Genomic DNA, 22360 nt, shown 5'->3' with positions numbered 1-22360 from the left:
TTGTTGTTTTCGTTGAACAGAATAAGTAGAGCGGTCGACATCTTTGACAGCGATAGCCGTCTCGTGCGTGATCGTGCGTTTTTTATTAGCATTTAAAAAGAATTCTGGTTATTTTTGGGGGGGAAATTTGAAAGCCCAGAGCATCACTGGAGTATATCTTTTTTTCTGACCTGTTTTGACTAAAACTTGTTTTAAAGGTATGTGAGCAGTCAGTCTTGATACGTTAGCTGCCGTTACTAGCATTACATAGCATCGTATCGGATTTCTCTCACTGTAATTACGATCGGCCTTTACATGCTAGACTTGGAGGCACTTGGACTTGAATGATTTTAAAGGTTTGGTTGTTTTATGGTTGCTTAACATACGGGAAGCGAGCTTAGTCCGGTGCTGTTGTGAGAAATGACGTGGCCTAACTTCATAATGACCCCAACCTACGTGAACCCACAAACGGGTGTAACCATGATCACAACGGTACATCTGTACAATCTGCACAATCTCTACACTGATAAAAATCAGTCAAGGAAATGTCATACATTATTTTTGTCCATCAGGAGCAACCTGACTGAACCTAAAATGCGTTTTAAGTCTAATTGTCATGGTCGTGCCCTGTTTTAGTAGAGTTAATGAACATGTAAACATTGTTTTGTTTCCTAAAAATAAATCTAATCAAAATAAAATAAAAAATTAGCCCATCATAACTTTGCAGAGCTGACTGTGAGGTCTGCAAAGTTTGACAAAAATAAAAATACATTTCCCGTTCCAAAAACGGCAATGGGTATTGTGCTGTTGACAGATAGATTTAAGGTACAATTTTGTGTTGTTTTTATTTTAATGGAAAACTCTAACCCTGCTTACAAAAATATGCAATGTACACAATGTCCATAATGTCCACAATTCCTAATACGACCTTTGCAAAACTCTTGACCTAAAGATGGATTGATATTAAACAATGATGCACTCTTCCAGCTGTCATAATCACTTGTTAACTGAATGCACTGGGCACTGAAGTCAGTCCACCAGTGTGCTTTCTCCTTTGTCTACTGCATAAATATAGCTATTGTGAGAAACTTCATGTTTCCCTGTGTATGGTTTCAGATGGGCAGTCAGTACCAGCGCTCAGTACCACTAGAAGTGAGGAGAGCAGAGGGAGAGAGAGTTCGGGCCAAGCATCCCGACAAGATACCGGTGAGTACAACAACAGTGACTTTTTCCCAGTAGACTTGATTAATTTTTATAAATTTATACACGGACAACAAAGTGCCTTAACAAGTTTAGCAATTTACTCTTGAAAATTATGCACAGCTAATTTAAGGTGGACTTTCTATGGTCATTTTAAGCATTTTTTTTTTAAATTCTTGGGCTCTATTAGAGTATCTTCGGTTAAAAAAAGATCTTTCTTTGTCTTCTACTGGACCTCAGTTCATCATCTCTCTAAAGCAACTGTTGTAGCCACTCTCCCTTTAAGACAACTTTCATCTGATTGGCTGGCACTTTAAAGTGGCACTTTTGCCTCTCAGGGATTATTTGGACATCTGCTGACCTCAATATTTGGAACTTTGGCCATGTTTAATGTGAGCACCCACCATTGTAACAGTATATATGTGACAGAAAGCAAATAAAAGTGTAATAGATCTACTTCATAGGTTTGTAATAAAAAAAAATGACAACAACATTATTATTCTTTAAGACTCATTTTAATTGGTGGTATGTAGACTGCTGTTTTATATATATATATATAAATGATAAATGATTTTTTTCTTGTTTATATTCAGGTACTTGTTCTCTGTGCCTTTGTTTGTTAATGATTGCTTTTTGTTTCGGGGTGTGTTTTTGCAGATCATTGTTGAGAGGTCCCCGAGGTCACGAGCTCCTGAACTGGACAAGAAGAAATACTTAGTACCCTCCGATTTAACAGGTGAAACGACATTACAGATATTTTGAAACCAAAGGAAAAATTAAAAAGTGAATGATTGAAGAGTATTTGTAAGCAGGACGTGTTATATTTTAACAGGGCCTGACAAACTATGCAATGTCAAAGCTGTTTTCAAATTACTTTAAGCCAGTGTCAACTTTGCTCTTCTGGTTTTGGTGATCAGCCAACACAGGACTAAACAGCAAATATCTGCTCTATCCACACAAGCCAACCGTATCTCCTATGATGTACTTTCCAAAGCTTTTGGACCAGACAGGATGTCCCTAATAAGTTAAAAGCTTTTGCGGGCATCTTTTTAAACATATTTAGAGATTTTCAAGTGTCAGTGGAGGAGCAGCACAGCAGGAGGCCATTCACTTTGATTAAAACAAAACTAACCACCTCCCATTACCAGTTTTAATGCATTTTTATGTAAATCAAAAGTGAATAAAAAGTACTATTTACATATATATGTAACTGTACATACTCATAATTTCAAACGAAATTCTGCTATTACTGCAACCCTCCCGCAGTACCTTCCCTGTCAACCAGGGGGCACCAGCCACACTTTGGGAATCATAGGTCTGTTTGATAATAACTCGATAAAATTACAGAGAGCTCTCCAGTTCTCCTTTATTGGTCTCTTCAATCTATTGGTAGTTCTCTTAACTTTACAGAAGTTTTGTTTTACGGTAACTGGTTGAGTCACAGACTGATCTGTGACTTGTCATGATCAGTTTTTTCCTCCTTTCTCATCTTACATGAAGTGAAACTCCTGTGTCTGCTATACACTGACCATCCACTCCTTTATCTCCTTCCCCTTTTTTTAGTCGGCCAGTTGTGCTTCCTAATCCGTCAGCGTGTGTCTTTGAGACCAGAGGAGGCGCTCTTCTTCTTTGTCAACAACTCTCTTCCCCCATCCAGCTCCCCTCTTTCTGCAGTATATGAGGTAAACATTTCAGTGCACGCACGCACAGACTCACAACAACAGTTATCCACATTTAGAGATTGCTTTCCTTTTCCAAAACAAAAAATGCAAAAAACACTACACTGTGGAATAGTCTTGAGTAGCCCCTCATTTCTTTATATTTTTCTAGGAAAATGGAAAATAGGTGCAGAAATGTATTGAAACAGGCACAAACCGGGAATGTTTTTAATAGATCCAACTAAAGAAATTAAAATTGGTTCTCTGCTAATTTGTCTGGTATGTATAGACACAACACTGGTTCATCCCTTGAGTTCGGTGCCTTTTTAATGCTTGAATAATTTGAAGGTCCATGTTAAGTGGCTTAAAAAGTAGGAAAAAGCTTTAAAAAGTTGCTGCTCTGGGCATAACATACTGAATTTGTCTTCACATTCTGAAACTCTTTTGGCAGATCTGCTTAGGCAGCAGTGTTACTTCGCTTTTTCTAATCCTATTAATACGCGCCTAACAGAAAGTAAACAGAAGTAAGGATGAGCTAAGTGATATTTTATCATCCGAAAAGTGATGCCAAAATCAGAATATATAGAAAAGAGAAGTGAACATCTTGATACAGTTGAGGGTTTGATTAGCTCTAAAGGTAACGTGTAAATGAAGACACATTTTTTTCCCATTCTTTTTACACTTCGTCAGAGAAGGAAGTTAGATAAATTGCTGACTTGTTTTATTTCACATCCAAAATAAACTTCTGTTTTTCATTGTTGTTGTGTGGCTCCAAGTTCACAAACTTTTCATGCTCATTTGTGGATTATTCCCTGCTATTTTAATGTGTTCAGGAGCACCATGAAGAGGACCTGTTTCTCTACATGACCTACAGTAATGAGAGCGTGTACGGTGCATGAGGACGAACGAAAGACTCAAGCAAGCAAGAGAGCAAATGAGAAGAGTGATATGGGCTGAAGAAAGAATTGGGGCTGTTTCGAAATGCTTCACATCCACCTTTTATTCTCTATAATAGTAGCTTTGATAAGTAACTACCGTGCATGGTGGAAGGAAAGCTTTGTATAAAACAATGTGGTGCTGGCATGGTTTTAACTTTCAACAGTATTTTAAGGGGAGAAGGATGGGTAAGTCATGTTGATTTCCTTACTCAGTAAACAAAAACACAGGAAGGTTTGAAAGCACGAATTCTTTGTAAGAAGTGGAACTTATTGCAATTATGTTGAGAGAGCTCTTTTTTTCCTCACTTACCTGTATTTAATGCAAATAGTACTTTTGTTTTTGTAAATTATCATAAACTTTTGTGGAAAAAAAAAAGAAGCCATCCATTGTGTGCGTTCTTTTCTTATTTGTTTGCCACTGAACGGCTAACGTGAAGTACCCCTGAGCAAGGTACCGTCCCTACACATTGCTCCCCAGGCGCCTGATTGGTGGCTGCCCACTGCTTCACTAAGTGAATGGGTTAAATGCAGAGAGAGTAATCCCCACGGGGATCAATAAAGTGAATATTATTAGTATTTATAATAATAATAATATGTGTGTGTGTGTGTGTGTGTGTATATATATATATATATATGTATATAACAGCAGTCTACATACCACCAGACGCTAATGTTAGATCAGCGCTTGTCTACCTGCATCCTGCATGAGTCAATCTCCGAACAGCAACGGGCGTGTCCAGAGGAGTACACATTGTTGCGGGGACATCAACAAAGCATGCTTAAGAACTGTGCTGCCTAAATTTGTTCAACATGTGAAATGCCCTACGAGAGGGAACAAAACTTTGGACCATGTTTACTCAATTATTAACCAAGCCTACAGATCTGTTCCCCTCCCCCACCTGAGCATGTCTGACCACCTCTCTCTGCTCATTGTCCTGGCATACACACCACTCAGGAAAAGGACAAAGGGCACCAACCAAACTATCAACACCTTTTTTAGGAAGCTCTGGCTCAGCTGCAGGACTGTTTTGCCTTCACAGAGTGGAGTGTCTTCGAACATGTCGACCTAGAGACTCGCACTGCTGCAGTGCTAGGTTACATCAAGCACTGCATGGACACTGTCACCATGTAAAAGCGGGTACGGGTAGACCACAGCCATAAACCCTGGATGACAAGTAAGGTTCAGGCATTATTAAAGGCACGCAACTCTGCATACCAATCTGGGGACCAGGATATGTAGAGCAGAGAAAGAGCAGACCTTAAAAAAAGCATCAGAGCAGCAAAACTTGACTATTTAAATAAACTATCGGATCGCTTCTCAGATAACAACTCTAAGAAGGTATGGGAGTGCCTGAAACACACCACAAACTACAAAGGCAATAGGGCAAATACAGATAAAATAGACATCTCATTAGCAGAGGAACTTAACCACTTCTTAGCCTGCTTTGAGAGAACTGTAAACACCCCTACCATTCACACCACCCTGCCCATAGCCGCCTTTGAGCACAGCCCACACACATTTACTCCCCAAGAACACCAGGTTTACAATGTGTTCAAAGCAGTTAATCAGAGAAAAGCCGCTGGCCCTGACGGAATACCTGGGAGTGTCTTCAAAGTCTGAGCTGACCAGCTGGCTCCTGTGTTCACCAGACTATTCAGCCTCTCCCTGTTACATGCCACTGTCCCTCACTGCCTGAAATCAGCGACAATAGTACCAGTCCCCAAGTCCACCATCATCAGTGGCCTCAATGACTACAGACCCATCACACTGACACCAGTGGTTGCAAAGTGTTTTGAGAAGCTGGTCCTAAAGCACATAAAGGACTGCCGCCCACTCAGCTTTGGCCCTCGCAGGTCCACAGAGGATGCTGTTTCCACTGCCCTAAACTCTGCTTAGAATCTTGGGACTTCAGTAAGGAAGTCTCTTCATTGATTTCAGCTCGGTTTTCAATACCATCATCCCAGACATCCTTATAGCCAAGCTGGTAAACTTAGACTCCTCCCCCCGCTACATGTGCATGGATCAAAAACTTTATCACAATCTGTCATTAGATCGTCCTCCCTGTCACTCAGCACTGGCTCACCATAGGGATGTGTGCTGAGTCCTCTCCCATACACCATCTACACCAGTGACTGCACCCCCCGCAACCCCGCAACATCATCATCAAATTTGCAGATGACACCACCCTGATGAGAATCATCACCAACGTTGACAACACAGACAGAGGTCCAGGGTCTGACAGAATGGTGTGACCACAATAACCTTACCCTAAACACAGGGAAACCACCTGTCCCCTCTCCATAAAAGGTGACTACATGGAGAGGTTGTCCTCCTTCAAGTTCCTCGGTACCCACATTTCTGAGGACCTGTCCTGGACTACAAATACATCAGCCTGAATGAAGAAAGCTCAGCAGCTCCTCCATTTATTGAGGGTTCTGAGATGCAACAGGCTGCAGACTGACCTCCTAGTGTCCTTCTATCGTGCCACAATCGAGAGTGTGCTGGTGCACGCCATCCCTGTGTGGTACGTTGGTTGCACAACAGCCAATAAGGAGAGAGGGTCATCCAGACCCTCTCTCCTTATTGGTCATCAAAACTGCAGAGAAGGTGTCCACTCTCCATTCTGGACTCCATTACCAGCTCTAGATGTCTCTCCATTTAATGTAAAATATCTTTTTTGTGCAATATTTTGGCAGATGTGCAGTTTCCATCCACCCTTTTTTATTATTTGTTATATTCTAGTGTACATAGTGTTCCTATATATTTTTTTCTTCTTCTATATTGTCTTTTACTTTTAAACCTTGTGGTCTTGTTACGTAATTCCATTGTGCAAGCAACTGTACAATGACAATAAAAGGTCTAAGTCCAAGTTCAAGTCTAAGTCACTTAGTGTCTGTGCAACTGCATGACAAGTTACATAAGCTCATTGTCAGTTGACTAGGCAGGTCTGAAAAGCTCCAGCAAAATCGAAACTGTGAGAAAACAAGAAGAGGGGAGCCATGGAGATGCAAGAGATCCCCAAAGAGACGGAAAAAGCCAAAGAAGGGGATGAAGGACCGAGCGAACCGATGCTGGAGGTGAAAAAAGAAGGTAAAAAAAAGAAGCTGTTTACATTGTACCAAAGTCTAAATTAAAATTATGTATACAAGTCATGCAAATGTTATGTAAAGTAAGTAAACTGTGCAAAAGATTCAAAACTTGTTTAATAAAAAGAAAATCCTTAAAGTTTTGAGATTTTTAAAAAAGTTTACTTTAGAAAATCCAGATTATTTGAAAGCCGACCACAGTTGGTTCATTTCTCTTGCTAAAATGTGTCCATCTGTATTTTTATCTTTAGAGGAAGCAGAACAAGACCACTACGCCAAACTGCAAATTTCATCTGAGGATGTCTATTCAGAAGCTTTCTCTGCGGCTGGTTCACGAAAACAAATACTGGGTACAGTTTTACACAAAATATTTGTGTCTTCAGCTGGTTGGTTGCCCAGTTTCGGCTCGTTCTTTCTTTTTTCAGTACGTGCTTTAGGTAAAACACAGGATTTAGTATCATTATTATACAGAATAATAATAAATGTGTTTTTTGTCTTTATAATCTACCATCTGGGAGATAAATTAAAGCAGTAAATATTTTGGTTTCTCACAAAAACGATTCAGCCAAAGAGAAAAGAAAAAAAAAAGCAGAAGTGGGTTTTTTTTGGTAATCTTCAAACCGCATCACCAGTTACAGTAAAATGTGTATAATAGTAACCATTGCAGTGAAATTGCGCATGTTTAAATCTTTGTAGAATTTACTGTAGAGTCTGTATAATACTATTTTTTAATGTTTTTGTAGGATTATCAAATAAATATAGTACTGAATATTTGATATATGGTATTAAATGTTTCAGTTTGTAGTATTTAGGGCTGTGACCGTCTTTTTATTTTTAGTGATTTATTGTTGATGTTTTCTTGTTTTACACTAAAACTTACAATGTAGAGGCAGATTTCTTGTCTTTATTAAGACAATGATCTTTGACGTGATACATTATTTGTTGCTTTTCAAAACAAATGAATTTATTGACCATTTTGTCCTAAGTAAATTGTTTCGGCATAAAAAGCTCCCTCAGTTTTTCCCATGCATTTATAATGCTAATGATATGCATCAAGAAAATGTGTTTTTACTAATGTCTGGAGATATTGCAATATATATAAAAAATAATTTGTGTTAAAAAGTAGAAAAATGAAAATCACTGCGGAGTAACAATGTAAGTTTACCTGAAATATAAGGTACTCTGAAATATTGCTGTCTTATAATTAGAGGCAGTATTAATACAGCTGCCACTGCTAATAAAACTGTTACTTAACATAATCAATAATCTTACCATTAAAGAGTAATATACAGGAAAATAGAACTAGATATATTGGTGGCGTTTCATGATTTCGCAACTTATGGTGTTATTGTCATGCGCTTTCGGTTTAATTCGTCTAAATCACATGGAAATTGTGCAATTTTTAGTATCTAAAAATGCTTTTAAGCAGGCTCAGCAGAACATGGGATTCAGGATTTTCTGTTTTAATGGAGAGAAGAGAAGAAGGGTGAAAAAAATGTTTTTCATTTAGTGTGTACTTTGGGATACTTTAGAGAAAAACTTATTGTGCCCTCTTCTTGTTTAGTTTTTTAATTGTATAATCATTTATGTTATCATATAATCAATTAATTACAAAAATATTTTCTTTATTAATCATTTGTTTAGCATTAATTTTCATGTCTCTTATAGAGTAAAATGTGATATAGAATATTTTACTAATAATTACCTTCTATCTACACGTTAGTATCAAAGGTACTGGCTGTATCGTCAAGGGTCTGAACCTCCCTTACTACATTATAAATATATATTATATTACTATATTATATTAAATAAAATAAAATAATAGTTTCTCTTTACTCTTCTCTTTGTAGGTATATACTGGAAACTGTCCAGAGTACCTATAGTAATTAAATTTCACGTATGTCAACTGTAAATGCTAAGTATCACTAAAAGTAAGTATGTTTAGTTAATCAAATTACATCCTAAGTCCAGAAGAATTACTTACGTAATTGTGTAAAATTACTCTGTAAGATCTGGGCTTTGTTATGAAATGCTACTGCTATAATTTATGTTGGTTAATTAAGCTTAGTTCATGAGTTTTTCCTTCATCTGTTACATCATTTTAATCCAATTTGCGTGCAACCATTATGATAAGACCACATGTAGTTTGAGGTTGCTGTGCTGTTAATGTAACCCAGTGCGAATAAAAATTCGCCCACAGCCTGAAGGCAAAACGGTCTGACAGGAAGTCTGTCTGTTGTGTGTCTTTACAAAGAACAATTTTAACTAAACTTCCCTCTAACCACATTACTCACAACCTGTTGTAGTTTGGCCTTTGTGTTGAACTTCCATCGTTCTTTATTGTTGTAGTGAGTCAGTTTAGTCGTTAAGACAACAACAACAGCTGCATAAATAAATAAATAAGTACATAAGACGGCATGACAACATGGCACAGCAATGTGTCTAACTTTTTTATGATCACTAACCCGCAAAAAGGCAACAAAGCCAATTAAAGCTATCACAGCACGAGTCATGTTCTTTTTTGCAATTTGGTGAAATCAAATAATGGTTTTGTTTACAAGAATATGTTGTTAATTAGATTAATGGAAGATATTTTTATTACATTGCTGAGGTACAAACAAACAAGTCTTGCTCTCTTGTGCTTCATTAAGTCGTCACCCACGTCCTCTTTCTTTGCAAAACCTTGTACTATAACATGATATTTACAGACTAATGTTTTAAATCTGCATCAGTGACGTGTGCATCCTCCGTATCTCCAAAGCATTAGACATAAATACTGATCTGAAATTAGTTATCTGCTGTTTTGAAGGAGAAAGTCTGCTGTGTCTGTGTTTTTCTCAGAACTTTGTCACACACACAGACTAATGTTTAAAATGAGAGAGACAGGAAGAGAGTTTAAAGTTTGGGTCATTCAAGGACAAGCCAGGCACTGTGCTCCATGAATAACTTAGGAATCTATGAAGGTCAAGTTGCTATGGTGATGAGACAAAGGGGGCGTCCTATAACTGCACTGTTGCAGCCAGTCTTGAGTCAGCAGAGAAGACGGAGCACAACAGAGCAAACAAGCTTTCTCTCAAATACCAGGACGTTTTTCTCCATGTATATTAAATTCTGCCGCAGTTACGGTGAGGATAAGAAAGATGAGGCTGATGAAAACTTGCAACCCAAATTATCGGTTGAACTGGAGGGGAAGAAAGGTAGGAAGCTGCAGCTTTTGCAGGCTTCATGGCGGTCTTTGTTGTGCTCATTAACATTTATCTGATGTCGTCTTCCTCAGGCAAAGAACCGACTGGAGGAAATGTGCGTCTGTACCGTGGAGTGTGCTTATTCCTCACCTTAATGTGCATCGTCCTTCTGGTGGTTGTCATTATCCTCAGCCTGAAACGTGAGTAGCTGCAGCCATGGATCTGAATTCATGTCAGCGCTGTGATAACAAACCCTTCCTGGCACCACCATGTTTATAACACCAAAGCAGATTACGTAAGACTGAAGGTCCTGGCAGAGCAGGATCAAAATGGTGCACAGTTGTTTTCAGCTATGGATTTTTAAAATTCTATTTCTCATAACAGTGCATAACAAAGGAGTAAAACTATTGCTTATTGCTTTGCTGCAGCCTCAGGGCATTATTCCTTCTCTCAAATCTCCTCCCATTGTGCTCTGATTTCTAGTGCAAACTGGACCCACAGTCTGCCCGGTGGTAGAGGAAAGTGCAACAGCTAAAGAAGCAGTACCTGCGTTTGCTCCAGGATGCTCCTTCGAGAACTGCCAGGCCCAGTTCCCAGCTATTCACATTAAACGTGAGCAGGCACAAAAAGTGGGGGGGATTCTTTCTCAATCACCTTGTTTTTAGCTATAGTTCTGCTTTCATAATGATTCAAATTAGTTTTTAAACAAGTCTCGACTCAAGTTCGTGTTCTTCTTTGGCTTCTTTTTTTGTTTATAGAACAGGAAAAATTGAGACTCTTTTAGATTTCTGTGCAACTGAAAAAATACATGCATAAAGATGAAAATATGATGAAAATTAAATCACAAGCAAAACCCTTGAATATGCAAAGGAAAAAAAGAGTGTGGGAAGCTTCAGGTCTGATTAACAGCTTTTTACTTTTTCATTAACCTGTTTTTTAAATAAGCTTTTCCTGTTCTCTCTGCTTCCAGATCATGGCTGCCGGATGTGTGGTGATGGGTGGATGACCTTTGGCCGATCGTGCTTTTTCCTGTCGACTTTTAGACTGAAGTGGCACCAGAGCGAGCAGAACTGCACCTCCAGAGGGGGATCTCTGGCTGTTATTACAAGCAAAGAAGTTCAGGTGAATCTGATAACTTTTATGCCGCTCTCTTCCTTCCTTGAGTTATTAACTATATGCTTATATATTACAAGCAAGCAGTTTATGAAGTGGTAATAATTGCTAATAGTTACGCATCAATGGTGTTTTTTCTTTTAGGACTTTCTGACACAGAAAGGGAATCTCCAATACTGGATCGGCACCATTAAAAAAGGCACTGAATGGACCTGGGTTGACAGCACAAAGCTGCAAGAGAGGTCTTTATTCTATAAATGATTCTATAAATAGTTATTAAAACAGACAATTGACTAGTTTAGACATAGTTGTTTGTGGTTTAGATCAGGGTTGCCACTATTGCACTGTGCATATTGGTGTTTGTACATGTGTTAATAAGCTTATAAAATAAAACATATATTGCACAGCTGGCAAATTGAATTACAAGTGTACCTAATAAAGTGGACACTTTGTTCAAACAAAGAAAAAATCCAGATATAGATTGCAGAATAATAGTTAATGACTCTTTCTTTTGTTTTGCAGCTATTGGGCAGAAGATCCAAGAACTGGGAATTGTGGGATCCTAGACAGCACAGGCCCATCTGCCAGAAACTGGATTAGAGCTCCCTGCAACGTCGCCACTTACTTCATCTGTCAGCTGCAGCTCTTGTAAAAGAACCGCGAGCAAATCTGTTCCGCCAGCAAGCATCAAATTCAACAATAACATGCCAAGACATCTCTTTCCAGTATCCAGCAAAGAAATATAAACAAGCTTTTTAGATAACAGTTGCTAAGTCTGACACTTAGCAGTTTATTTACAGTAGATTTTCTTGCAGCTTAGTGTGGAATAATTTCTGCTCTAATATTTGATTGTAAAGCTTTGTAAGTGCCTTGCTCCTTTGTTTTGTATGATTTTATTATCTGCTGTCTGCTTTACAAATGAAGTGACAGTGAAACTGTTTTAAGAAAGTTTTATTCTCATATAAAATTACTCATTACCTACATGATAAGATGAATCTCTATGTTGTTTTTTTTAGCATATATTCCTGCTAGACATCTTTCATATTTCTATAAAAATCACAGTCTGTTCTATGGCATAATACTGCGGAAATAATTGCACTGTTTACTATGTTGAAAAATCAAGATAGTGTGGTTCTTTCACCCCAAGGTCACTGAAATTCAGCAATTCTTTACATCTACTTAATATGTATATGACTCAAAGTTGATGATAGGAAGGAACTTCTGGGTTAGATGGCATCTCTCTCTAAACATATTTAATGCTCTGTTCCTCCTCTGGCTCATCCTGTTCCATCTCCAAACCTAAAGCGCTGTGTCGAACCAGCTCCCACCATCCTCCTTTGTTTTTAAGTCTCAGCTTCAAGGTTCCCTTGAAGTCAGAATTTTCATCTCCCTCCGTTTCCTTTTCATCCTCTTTGGAGAAGACGTTTACGTAACGCCGCATCTTTTGCATCATGGAGTCATTTCTTTCCTCAACCCTGCAAAGAAGACGAATAAAGAAAAAGTCACGCATGTTTCAAAATTAATTATGTTACACTCTTCTTTTTAGTTTCCGGTTTTTTTGGGGGCCCCACCTACAAAACAAAAAGCTTATTCACTTACAGAAGGAAAACAGTTTTGCCCACTGACACTAAATGAAAGCCTTTGATGGACTTCACCCATGAGTAATGCTGTGCCTGCAGTGAGAAGCACCATTCTTATCGTATTACTAATACTATATTTTTCCCCCTACTTATACATATATAACCTACTATTACACTTAAAAGGGTGTATTATGCACATTTTCCCTGTCTACACTAGCTTTCCATAACTTGCAGTTCAAAATGATCCTTATTAGTCTTATACTGGCTTGGAGCAACTCATATTTGTCCAATTCACTTTAAACTACCTGTCTTCTGATTGGTTGGCCCTCACAAACAGGAGCTTGTGCTCAAACAAGGGCTTGCATTCAAAGTTGTATGTCAAGAGTAGAAAGAACTTATAAAACTGAGTTACAGCACTTCGAATTTCAAGCTTTTGGCTTTTGTTTCATGTTTTCTTTCATATGAGCATTCACCAGTTGAGATAAAATAAGAAAAAACACAACCAAAGGAATATTTGATGTGTTGAGAAATAGACTGAATTGATTTGTACTGAAAGGCAGCTTTTGTTAGCCAGGCTGAATGTTTTTCCTCTTTAACCTTGATGAGACGGACGCAAAAATGAAAAGAATCGACTAAGAAAAACATGCAGTGTAGCCTTAGGAGGTGTGAAAGTAATATAAAAACGACAATAAAAAAAAAAGAATTGAGCATTTTATAGCGTGACATGAGCTGTGGCTGTCGTTTCTGTACAAACTTCCTGTTTGACTTTATTTTTAAAGATAACATCCCTTTCTGCTGTGTTAGGTGATTTCTGTGGGTTTTCGTCTGTTCCTGACACAAGGTTGCATCTTACCTGAGATACCAGCACTCTTTCAGGCCATAGTTCAGCCCACAGACCCCAAGTCGAGGCCAGAGACAGCGAGGAAGCCTCCTCTCCAGCATGAGCGTCGTGGCCACCACCTGAATAACAACATTACAGCTGTAAACATGACACAGCAATGCTTAACGCACGCTGAAGAGGTGATTACACATGTGTGTGTAATAACCCTGTTACCTGAGTCCTCCAGAGCTCATCTCTCTCCTGGCCCACCCTCCATTGTGTGTCACTCATCATGGCGGTGAGCAGATTTAGCAGAAGGATGTGGGAAACCAGAGAGGAGGTGCAGTGCAACACATGGACAATCGCAGGTATAGGGATGGTGTGGTCCACAGGCAGATCGATGAGGCCAACGCTGAGCTCAAATTGGGAGAAGAGGCTGATGGGATATGAGCGATACGCAGGAAGGGAATCTACCTCCTGAGTCATGTAGACTATCCAGAGGGCTGAGAAGAAAAAAATGTTTGTAAGAGAGCAGGAAGGTCTCCTTTAAAGAATGTTTTGTAAAATTTGTGTTTATTTTTATTGCTAACAATATACTCACAGGTGGAAAAGGCAAAGAGCACAATGGAAATCAGCCACATAAACTTTGTCAGGTCTCCAAATATAATCTAGGGGGAAACGAGACACAAGCGAGCTCAGTCTGAAAATGTAAAACCTCAAAAACCAAAACAACAAATGAAAACATGTGTGAGCAGGTGTGTGAGCAGAGCAAGCTCATGTTTTTGTTACTCATGGAGCTCGTGTAGAAACCCATCCGCACCTTCTGTATCGTGATGACGTAAGGGCCAAGCATTTCGAAGCCACGGGCGAAGAACATGACATTACACCAGCCGAGGACCAAACACACTGCCATCACCTCGGCCTCCCTCTGCACCTCACAGGCTCTGAACACGCACAGCAGCACCACCAAGCAGGCATAGCTGATACTGGTCAAAAACAAGAGCGGCAGCAAGGTTAGGCAGTGTTCCCAAACATTATGCTTTGCTTGGGTTCTCAGAGGGTGTGTGTGCTTGCTTACAGGATAACATGGAAAGGGCCTCCCAGTGCCGTCTGGCCAAAGTAGCGCTTTGCTCCAACTCTCAGAATATCTGGGATCTGTTAGGAGCACAGGGGATGCATGAGGTCAGAACAGTTCACAGTAATGTACTGTTGAATATTTTTAAACAAAAAGCATATTTTAAATGTCCACCTCCAGCACAAGGATGACAAAAGCTCCAATGACGCTGATAATCTCTCCTGCGAGCCGCACATTATCCCCATGTGTTGTATAACTCTCCTGAGGTGGACAAAGAGGAAATGATGCTGTTATAAATATTAAAATCTCATTATTGTCTGACAGTGTAACTTATGTAGGTGTAAAGTTTGGCATTTACACATGCATTTAGTGGATCTTATGTATTTTAATTTTTACGTAAGTTATGGCTGAAGTAATTTGGGGCAAAAAAACCTCTGGTGGTGCTGTAGTTCAGGAAGTACTAACTGCCAAAGTAGAAGTGACACGCTATGAAAGTGTTGCCTTCCTAAAATGTGTAGCAGGCCCCAGTGCAGGTGGGGACTGGGAAAATAGGGGGTAATAATGGATTCAATTAGAGGAATCTGAATTTTTAGTGGGGACTGACCTAAACATCTACACCCAAAACGTCAACTCCATAAAACTCATGTAATAGAAGTACAAACTGAAAAAATTAAACAAAGATAAGAGGGTAGAAAACTAAATCAAAGTACTCATTATGCAGATTCGGTCGACTATTTGGATCATAATAATTAGTACTAACACGTGAGAGCTGGTTTAATGTTACTTCTAGGCAGTCAGTTTTATAAATGTTCATATTTTATTTCCAAAAGGTTAATCTGAAATATGACTCTTTAAAATAAATGTGCTGTAATAAAAATCTAATTATATTTTTGGGATAGTTCAAAAACAGTCAGCACATTGAACATAAAAATTTCACTTTAGGTGTCTCATTCAAACAGTATAGTGAGTAAAATGTTGAGATCTGTTTAAGGTTTTCTAATGTCTATGATAATTCATAGTTCTGGCCCACCTTGAGCGTCTTCTGAACCCAGACAGTTTTGTCTGCATCTGACGTTGTGTAGTTCTCTGGAGCGTTCTTTAGGGGGCGAAACATACAGCACATTGTGAAAGTCCCGATGTACAAGAGATACAGAAACAGCAGAAACCTAACAACAAAAAGGGAGGAAGAAACCCAGTGTGTTAAACAGCAATAGACATGTGTACAATTCAAGTATTTTAGTTCAGATTTAACAAAACTAACAAAATCTTACCTGAAGTAATGTTTCCCATACAGGTTCCACTTCAGACTAACCAGCTGCCTCACAGGAGTGACCTCCAGGATCTTCCTTGCCTGGAGAGCAAAAATAGAAGAGATATAAAAAATCTTAGAGTCAGAACTAACTTCCTGATAACAATTAGCATTTTCTCCTGAATGCTACCTACATATTCTTCTGTACCTCTTTCTGCTGGCTGGCCACAATGACCTCCAGCACTGACATGCTATCGGCCCACGAGTCGATCTCGGACAGGTCATACAGGTGAGAGGTCAAAGGGCCCAGACTCCACTGGACTACACGCCTTTTGTTAACTAGGTGCTGGAATATCTTTAAGAGACAGGGGGTTAGGATGAGATTAGGAACAATCTGTTCCACCTTTCATGTTTGGGTCACCATGTGAATCTTCCATGGTACTACTCACCACTGTGTTTCCCTCTTTTGCAGCCAGCTTAAAAGGTGTAAGGCCTCGGGAGTTGGGAACCATATCAAGGGGCACTTGCTGGTCCAGCTCTGCATCGCGTGCCATAATCAAGTCAATGACCTGGCAGGCAATGTTCTTGTTGGGCTGCAAGACCAAAATGTGAAGCACTGTGTTGCCTGTATGGAGAGTGTGTACGCAGGAGGCACAAGAAGACAGGAGAAAGCTATTAATTGTTAATAAGACGCTCATATTCAGATATGCACAGCTGGGTTAACCTCCTGAAGGTCCCCATAAACCAGAAATCAGTCATTACTCTGAAACATTTAGCTATGTGAGCAAAAACTGGCAACAATTAGTTTAGCATTTAAAAATGTTTTTTTAATTTTTAACCTATACTCTCGAGGTACTTCAATGATCTTCTTTTAATTACTGACTCTGGGTGCCCCGCGGCCTTAGTTTTGTTGGACCTGTCCTCTGCTTTTGAGCTGTTGGACCATAACATTCTCTTAATAAGGCTTGAACATCTGGTTGCATTACAGGTATGGTCCTTGGTTGGTTTAATTCCTACTTATCGGAGAGGTCCTTCTCTGTCACCATGGGTACCTACTCCTCTTCCATTGCCCCTGTTACCTGTGGTGTCCCTCAAGGGTCTGTGCTGGGTCCTATGCTGTTTTCTCTATATATGTCACCCCTTGGTCATATTATTGAAAAGTACAAACTCTCTTATCATTGCTACACGGATGACATTCAAATTTATTTTGAAATGACTGAGGGTGATACTTCATCAATGCTTCGCTTCTTCGATTGTATAAGTGAAGTTACCCACATAGCAAGCAGTTCTGGCCCGGATCTGGTATCAAGCCGGCACTGCTGGCTGACTTCTGGCATGTAAAAACATATGTCATCCAGATATGGGCCAGGCCTGGCATAGATGGCACTGTCTATGCGATGGCATGCCATATCTGGCTCAATTGTGGTTTGGTTTATGTGGCCCGGGCCCATAGAAAACAGGTCTGGCCCAGATCTGGCATCAAGGTGGCACATCTGACTGACCGGTGTCATGGCAGGGTGTATGTCAACCAGATGTGGGCCAGGTCTGGCAATGGTGGCACTATTTATGTTCCTATTTTCCTATTTTAGTTAGAAGACCCAAATGCCATGTTGCAATACGATACTGCTATGGTAGCCAAGATTTCAAATGCAGGTTTGACAGGTTTGTGAGTGTACACTTTATCCAAAACCAAGTGACGGTTTACTCATCTTCACCAGTGGGTGGCTGTAGCTCAGGCGGTAGAGCAGTTTACCTACTGATCGGAAGGTTAGTGGTTCCAGCCCTGGCTTATCTAGTCTGCATGTTAAGAATGTGAATGTGTATGAATGCAGTTAGGTAGCACTCAGTTAAGAGAAAGTATGTGTGATTGGGTGAATGTGGCATGTTGTATAGAGCACTTTGAGTAATCCGGGAGACTAGAAAAGCGCCATATAAGAATCAGTCCATTCACTGTCTGAACAGAGTTTTCTCATGTTATGGTAAATGGCCTGCATTTGTATAGCGCTTTTCTAGTCCATAGGACCCCAAAGCGCTTTACACTACATTCAGTCATCCACCCATTCACACACACATTCACACACTGGCGATAGCAAGCTACATTGTAGCCACAGCTGCCCTGGGGCACACTGACAGAGGCGAGGCTGCCGGACACAGACCAGTGTGTCTGCAACTGGCCTTGTGCTGGCCCATGTGTGGGCCACATCTGGCAAACCTGATCTGGGCCACCAAAGGGCCGTCGTTCTTTGCGGTATGTGGGCCATGTGTAAGCACATTGTGTGGGCCAGATCCGGGTCATACCAATTTTGCTATGTGGGTAAAGACTGGCTGCTGAGCAATTCCCTTAATGACAAGAAAACAGAAATTGTAATCTTTGACAGTCACACCCCTAGAGCCCATCTAACTGGTGTCCTCGGGCCCTTCGCTGATTATCTTTCCGATTCTGCAAGTAATTTGGGTGTTTACCAGGACGGCTCCTTTAAACTTGACAAGCATGTGTCCTCTGTTATTAAATCTTGTTTCTATCAACTTCGTTTAATTTCTAAGGCCAAGCCATATTTACCATGTGAGGATCTAGAAAAGCTTATCCATGCCTTTGTCACATCCAGGTTAGACTCCCTATACACTGGGATTCATTCTGCCCTTCTTCATAGATTGCAAGTCGTCCATAACGCCGCGGCTCGCCTTCTAACTGGTACTCGTAGGCTTGAGTCTATCACCCCAATTCTCACTGGCCTCCACTGGCTTCCAATTAAACATCACATTGATTTCAAAGTCCTACTGCTTACTTGTAAAATCATAAATAATATTGCACCTAGCTACCTTATTGATCTCCTTAGCGTGAATACTCCCAGTAGAACACTGAGATCGTCTTACTTTTGGTGCAACCTAGGTCACGGCTGCAAACCAGAGGTGACCGCACCTAACCTCTGGAATAACCTCCCTCATACTATTCACGCGTCTCACTCGATCCAGACCTTCAAGTCTCGATTGAAAACAAACCTTTTTAGCTTAGCCTTCCCGGCCTCCTAGAGCATGCCTTTTAATTGTACTTTCTTGCCCTCCCCTTTCCTCTCTTTTACTCTTTTACTTACATTGTTTTATTGTTTTTATCGTTAAGTCTTGCTTCCTTATCTGCGTACTTGTGTACTTGTATGCTTGTTTAAACAATGCCGCCCACCTGCTAGCTTATCCGCCTTTGTACTTTACTACTGTTTTATTGGATTATGTGAAGCACTTTGGCAACCTCTGGTTTTAAATGTGCTATACAAATAACGTTTTATTGTATTGTATTGTATTGTATAATGCCTCAGTAGTGTCTTTGATATGAACAGTTTCCTCAATATAATTTAGCTTTGACAAAAAAGAAGCCTGAAACTTTTACCTTTTCAGGCTGATGTCAATTTTTCTTTTTGCATTTTCAGCTGTTGGTTAGATAAGAAAATTGCTAGTTTGAGCCTGACAGTAATTCTTGAGGTTCTTTGAGTTTAAATTACAAGACCAGTGCCAGAAAGCTGCAATTAGTGGCAAACCCATCAGGGTTGATTTTGTCCTTTAGTGGTGAGAATTTTAGACAATGCTGTGATAAATCAAATTAAAAATAAGACCCTAATAACACATGGGATGCAGAATATTTTGTGGCTTAAGCAGTCACACAGTCAAATTTCCTAGCAGTGTAAAATAATACTTGATCTTCTCTCACTCAAGGGCTCATACCTTTGTAATCCTGGATCCTGGTGCTGGCGCCTGCATCGATTACCATGGAGATGATATCCATATTCCCAGCACAAGCAGCAAAAGACAGGATGTGCTCGCCTGATGAAAAGCCACGCGTTTTGTTATTTTGCACAAAATCTCTCTCTGCCTTGTTTTTATCACATATGTTGGGACCAGTTTGGGGTTTTATTGTCCTGCCACTGGCCTTGTAATTAATGGTTGAAACATTTCTTTACGTAAGTTCACTCATGCTGGCTTACCACAGTACATAAGTCCTCCTATCCTCTTCCTGAAATACAGACCAGTGACTCTAGGTGTGGACACGTCACCACCGCGACTAATCAGATGACGAACCAGGTCGATGTTCTGATTCACCACAGCAATGTGGAGAGGAGTAATCCCTGAGGCGGAGCACAGAGAGAAAGTGTACATCAGTTCACTGCCAACACACTGGTTTTCGTTTCACCAGCTTTGGTAAAACCTACACTTAATGCTTTTGCTTTATCCACCACTGTAACCCTGACAGGGTTTGCTCTCCAAAAGCAGCAGATGAGGCCTCATAATTGGAATTTGTTGCCCTTTATTGATTTATTGTTAGATGAATAAAATAATGAAGTAAAAAAAAACAAAACCTCAGCGATATGATTTGACTAATTAAAATATTTTTTAAAATATTAGGGAGCTTAGAAAGAAAGTGACTAAGACTTCTTTAAGTTTCTTTAAGTTTCTTCAGTTCGCTTACTTTCTAAGGTCCTTAGATTTTTTAAAAACCTGCTTAAATTGTTGTGTTAGGCTTTTACATGCCCTTGTATCCACTGTATCAAAAATCTCACAGATTTTGCTAATAAGCTGAATTATTTGAATTGCAGACCAAAAAGCTGCCAACTTGACATCTATATAGTTACACACAGCACTCAGTCTGCATGATGTGCATTGGTGTTTTGCAGTTATGAATTTCTGCATGTCAACCTTGGAAAAGTTCAGAGGTCATGGGCTCGTTAATGAGGTCAGGAGCTCCATCCATCAGAGCCACAGCAGCATCCAGGTTATCGTTCATAACAGCAACGTGAAGGGCCGTCTCTCCCAGGGAGCCTGAACAAGAAGATACACCTTCTAAAATCACGGAAAACACACCAAAAAGGCAGCAATGTAAGGTTTAAACTCCTTGTTCAGTCGTACCTCTCTCAAAGATATTCGTGGATGCACAACCTAGCAGTTTCTTGATGCAACCAGCACTGTTGTTTTTAGCCGCATAGAAGAGAGGAATGTCATTCACACTGAGGGACAGAAGGACAGAAACAAGAAATCAGATTTATGGTAAAACTTTAAACAAAACTGAATGTACTGGAAAGTGGCGTCAGCAGGAGTTTACCCTTTTGTGTAGAGCAGAAATGTCTCATCCAGCATTTCATTCCATCCTTTTTTGTTCTGAAGGCGAAACTTCAGCTGGCTCCACCAATGGTTGAGCTCGCTCGGAGCAGATCTGGCTAAAGACGGTGACATTGGCACCTGAGGTTTGACTAGAATTGTGAAACGAAAAGTTAGGAATGTTTTTTAAGAAACTCAAGAAAGACAAAAGTAGAGTGGGTGAAAAATAAATGCTATGGAGTCTAAATCCACAGGTGGAAAAAAAAATTGTTCATTTTGGTAGTTTTTTCTATTAATAAATTAAAGTAAATCTTTTCAGTCTTACCTCACCCTTAAGCAATGAAACTGCTGCTCCTCAATCTCTGGTGACACTGAGAGAAACACTCAAAAGTGGACACACCACCTTTAAAAATGTCCCCGAGGAGAGATGAAATCCCTGTGGCATCACCAATATATATATATATGTCCCAGCCAAGAGGGAGGAGATATGAGAGCAAATGGGTGGAGAAGGAGGATGCGTGGAAAGCTGACAGGTAAGAATAAGACAGTGACGCAGTAATGAGCAAGGAGACTTTCACTGGTCAGAAGTGCCACAGAGAAAGCTGTGCTTCAACTCCCTGTTGACAAGGAATTCCTTTGTCATGCTGATCTAAAATTATTGGCTTGATCTCCTTAAAAGCAAAGTGACAATGGTCCAGTCCCCAGTTCGCGGATATCTATGCAATCACCAGGCCTCTCAGCATTCCTCTGACTACCACCGAAACCTGCATGGCCACTATGAAAATTCAGCAAGATCATGACAGTCAACACACCACTTGTAGTGAACTGTTAAGAAAACCTGTTTGGAAATTGCAAGCATGCTGTTCTATACCTCGCTTTATGGCATTGCGTTTTAGTTTGGATCTTTTTTTTTAATGAATGAGCAAAATCCTCAGAGTGAAACTGGAATTATTTGGAAAATATGGAGATTATAAAGGATTTTCCACCATGCTGCTTCTTGGACACACAAACACTAAACATCTAGCTTCATTCACAGTGATATAACATGTTGAGCACCATTCATGTGTCAACAGGAATGATCCCAGATGCAGTAATTACTGCACTACAAAGACTATAATGATCATCTAGAGGCTGGCAGCAGCATCATGTTCAATGAGAGAATGTCACTTTTCTCTGAATGTGGAAAACAAAGCTAATGGCGCGTGTTGTTTTGTGAAACTGCAATTAGTTTCAGAGTTGACACATTCAGCTGATAAAAAGCCACAAATTTCATTTACAGAGATCTGATTTATTTACAAACTATTGAATCAGCGAACATTTAAATTTCTGGTCACCTCGGCTGTAGTGGACACATATTTTTCTGCACCATTTTTAGGTCATGACTAAAAAGCTGG

The 22360-nt window shown here is 39.8% G+C and overlaps 3 protein-coding genes across 4 annotated transcripts; 2 read left to right on the top strand and 1 right to left on the bottom strand.

Annotated features, from left to right (window-relative positions):
• Nucleotides 1-4245, top strand: LOC113032414 (gamma-aminobutyric acid receptor-associated protein-like 1). Its single transcript, XM_026185334.1, has 5 exons — nucleotides 1-197; nucleotides 1096-1185; nucleotides 1837-1915; nucleotides 2743-2861; nucleotides 3671-4245. Exons 2-5 carry the CDS (start codon nucleotides 1096-1098, stop codon nucleotides 3734-3736), a joined length of 354 nt encoding a protein of 117 aa, XP_026041119.1. The 5' UTR covers nucleotides 1-197; the 3' UTR covers nucleotides 3737-4245.
• A 2454-nt stretch (nucleotides 4246-6699) lies between these two features.
• Nucleotides 6700-12146, top strand: LOC113032464 (C-type lectin domain family 4 member A). Of its 2 annotated transcripts, XM_026185400.1 has the most exons (7): nucleotides 6700-6866; nucleotides 7114-7212; nucleotides 10140-10247; nucleotides 10531-10659; nucleotides 11018-11169; nucleotides 11305-11402; nucleotides 11683-12146. In XM_026185400.1, the coding sequence occupies exons 1-7, from the start codon at nucleotides 6776-6778 to the stop codon at nucleotides 11810-11812; spliced, it is 807 nt and encodes a 268-aa protein (XP_026041185.1). In that variant the 5' UTR covers nucleotides 6700-6775; the 3' UTR covers nucleotides 11813-12146. The 2 variants fall into 2 exon arrangements, with proteins under 2 accessions (XP_026041185.1, XP_026041184.1); XM_026185399.1 differs by lacking the exons at nucleotides 6700-6866; nucleotides 7114-7212 and adding an exon at nucleotides 9850-10059.
• Nucleotides 12147-12211: 65 nt separating this feature from the next.
• On the bottom strand, nucleotides 12212-21331 carry trpv6 (transient receptor potential cation channel, subfamily V, member 6). The gene is made up of 17 exons (XM_026185398.1): nucleotides 21292-21331; nucleotides 20971-21118; nucleotides 20778-20875; nucleotides 20568-20690; nucleotides 19859-19999; nucleotides 19599-19697; nucleotides 16334-16509; nucleotides 16093-16239; nucleotides 15907-15986; nucleotides 15666-15801; nucleotides 14810-14896; nucleotides 14639-14715; nucleotides 14381-14546; nucleotides 14162-14228; nucleotides 13795-14063; nucleotides 13594-13700; nucleotides 12212-12635 (listed from the first exon to the last, which is right to left on the bottom strand). The coding sequence occupies exons 2-17, from the start codon at nucleotides 21099-21101 to the stop codon at nucleotides 12404-12406; spliced, it is 2136 nt and encodes a 711-aa protein (XP_026041183.1). The 5' UTR covers nucleotides 21102-21118; nucleotides 21292-21331; the 3' UTR covers nucleotides 12212-12403.
• Nucleotides 21332-22360: the final 1029 nt, after the last annotated feature.

This window comes from Astatotilapia calliptera, chromosome 11, assembly GCF_900246225.1.
Source record: "Astatotilapia calliptera chromosome 11, fAstCal1.2, whole genome shotgun sequence".
Taxonomy (NCBI): domain Eukaryota; kingdom Metazoa; phylum Chordata; class Actinopteri; order Cichliformes; family Cichlidae; genus Astatotilapia; species Astatotilapia calliptera.
This window is presented reverse-complemented; position numbering and strand designations above follow the sequence as displayed.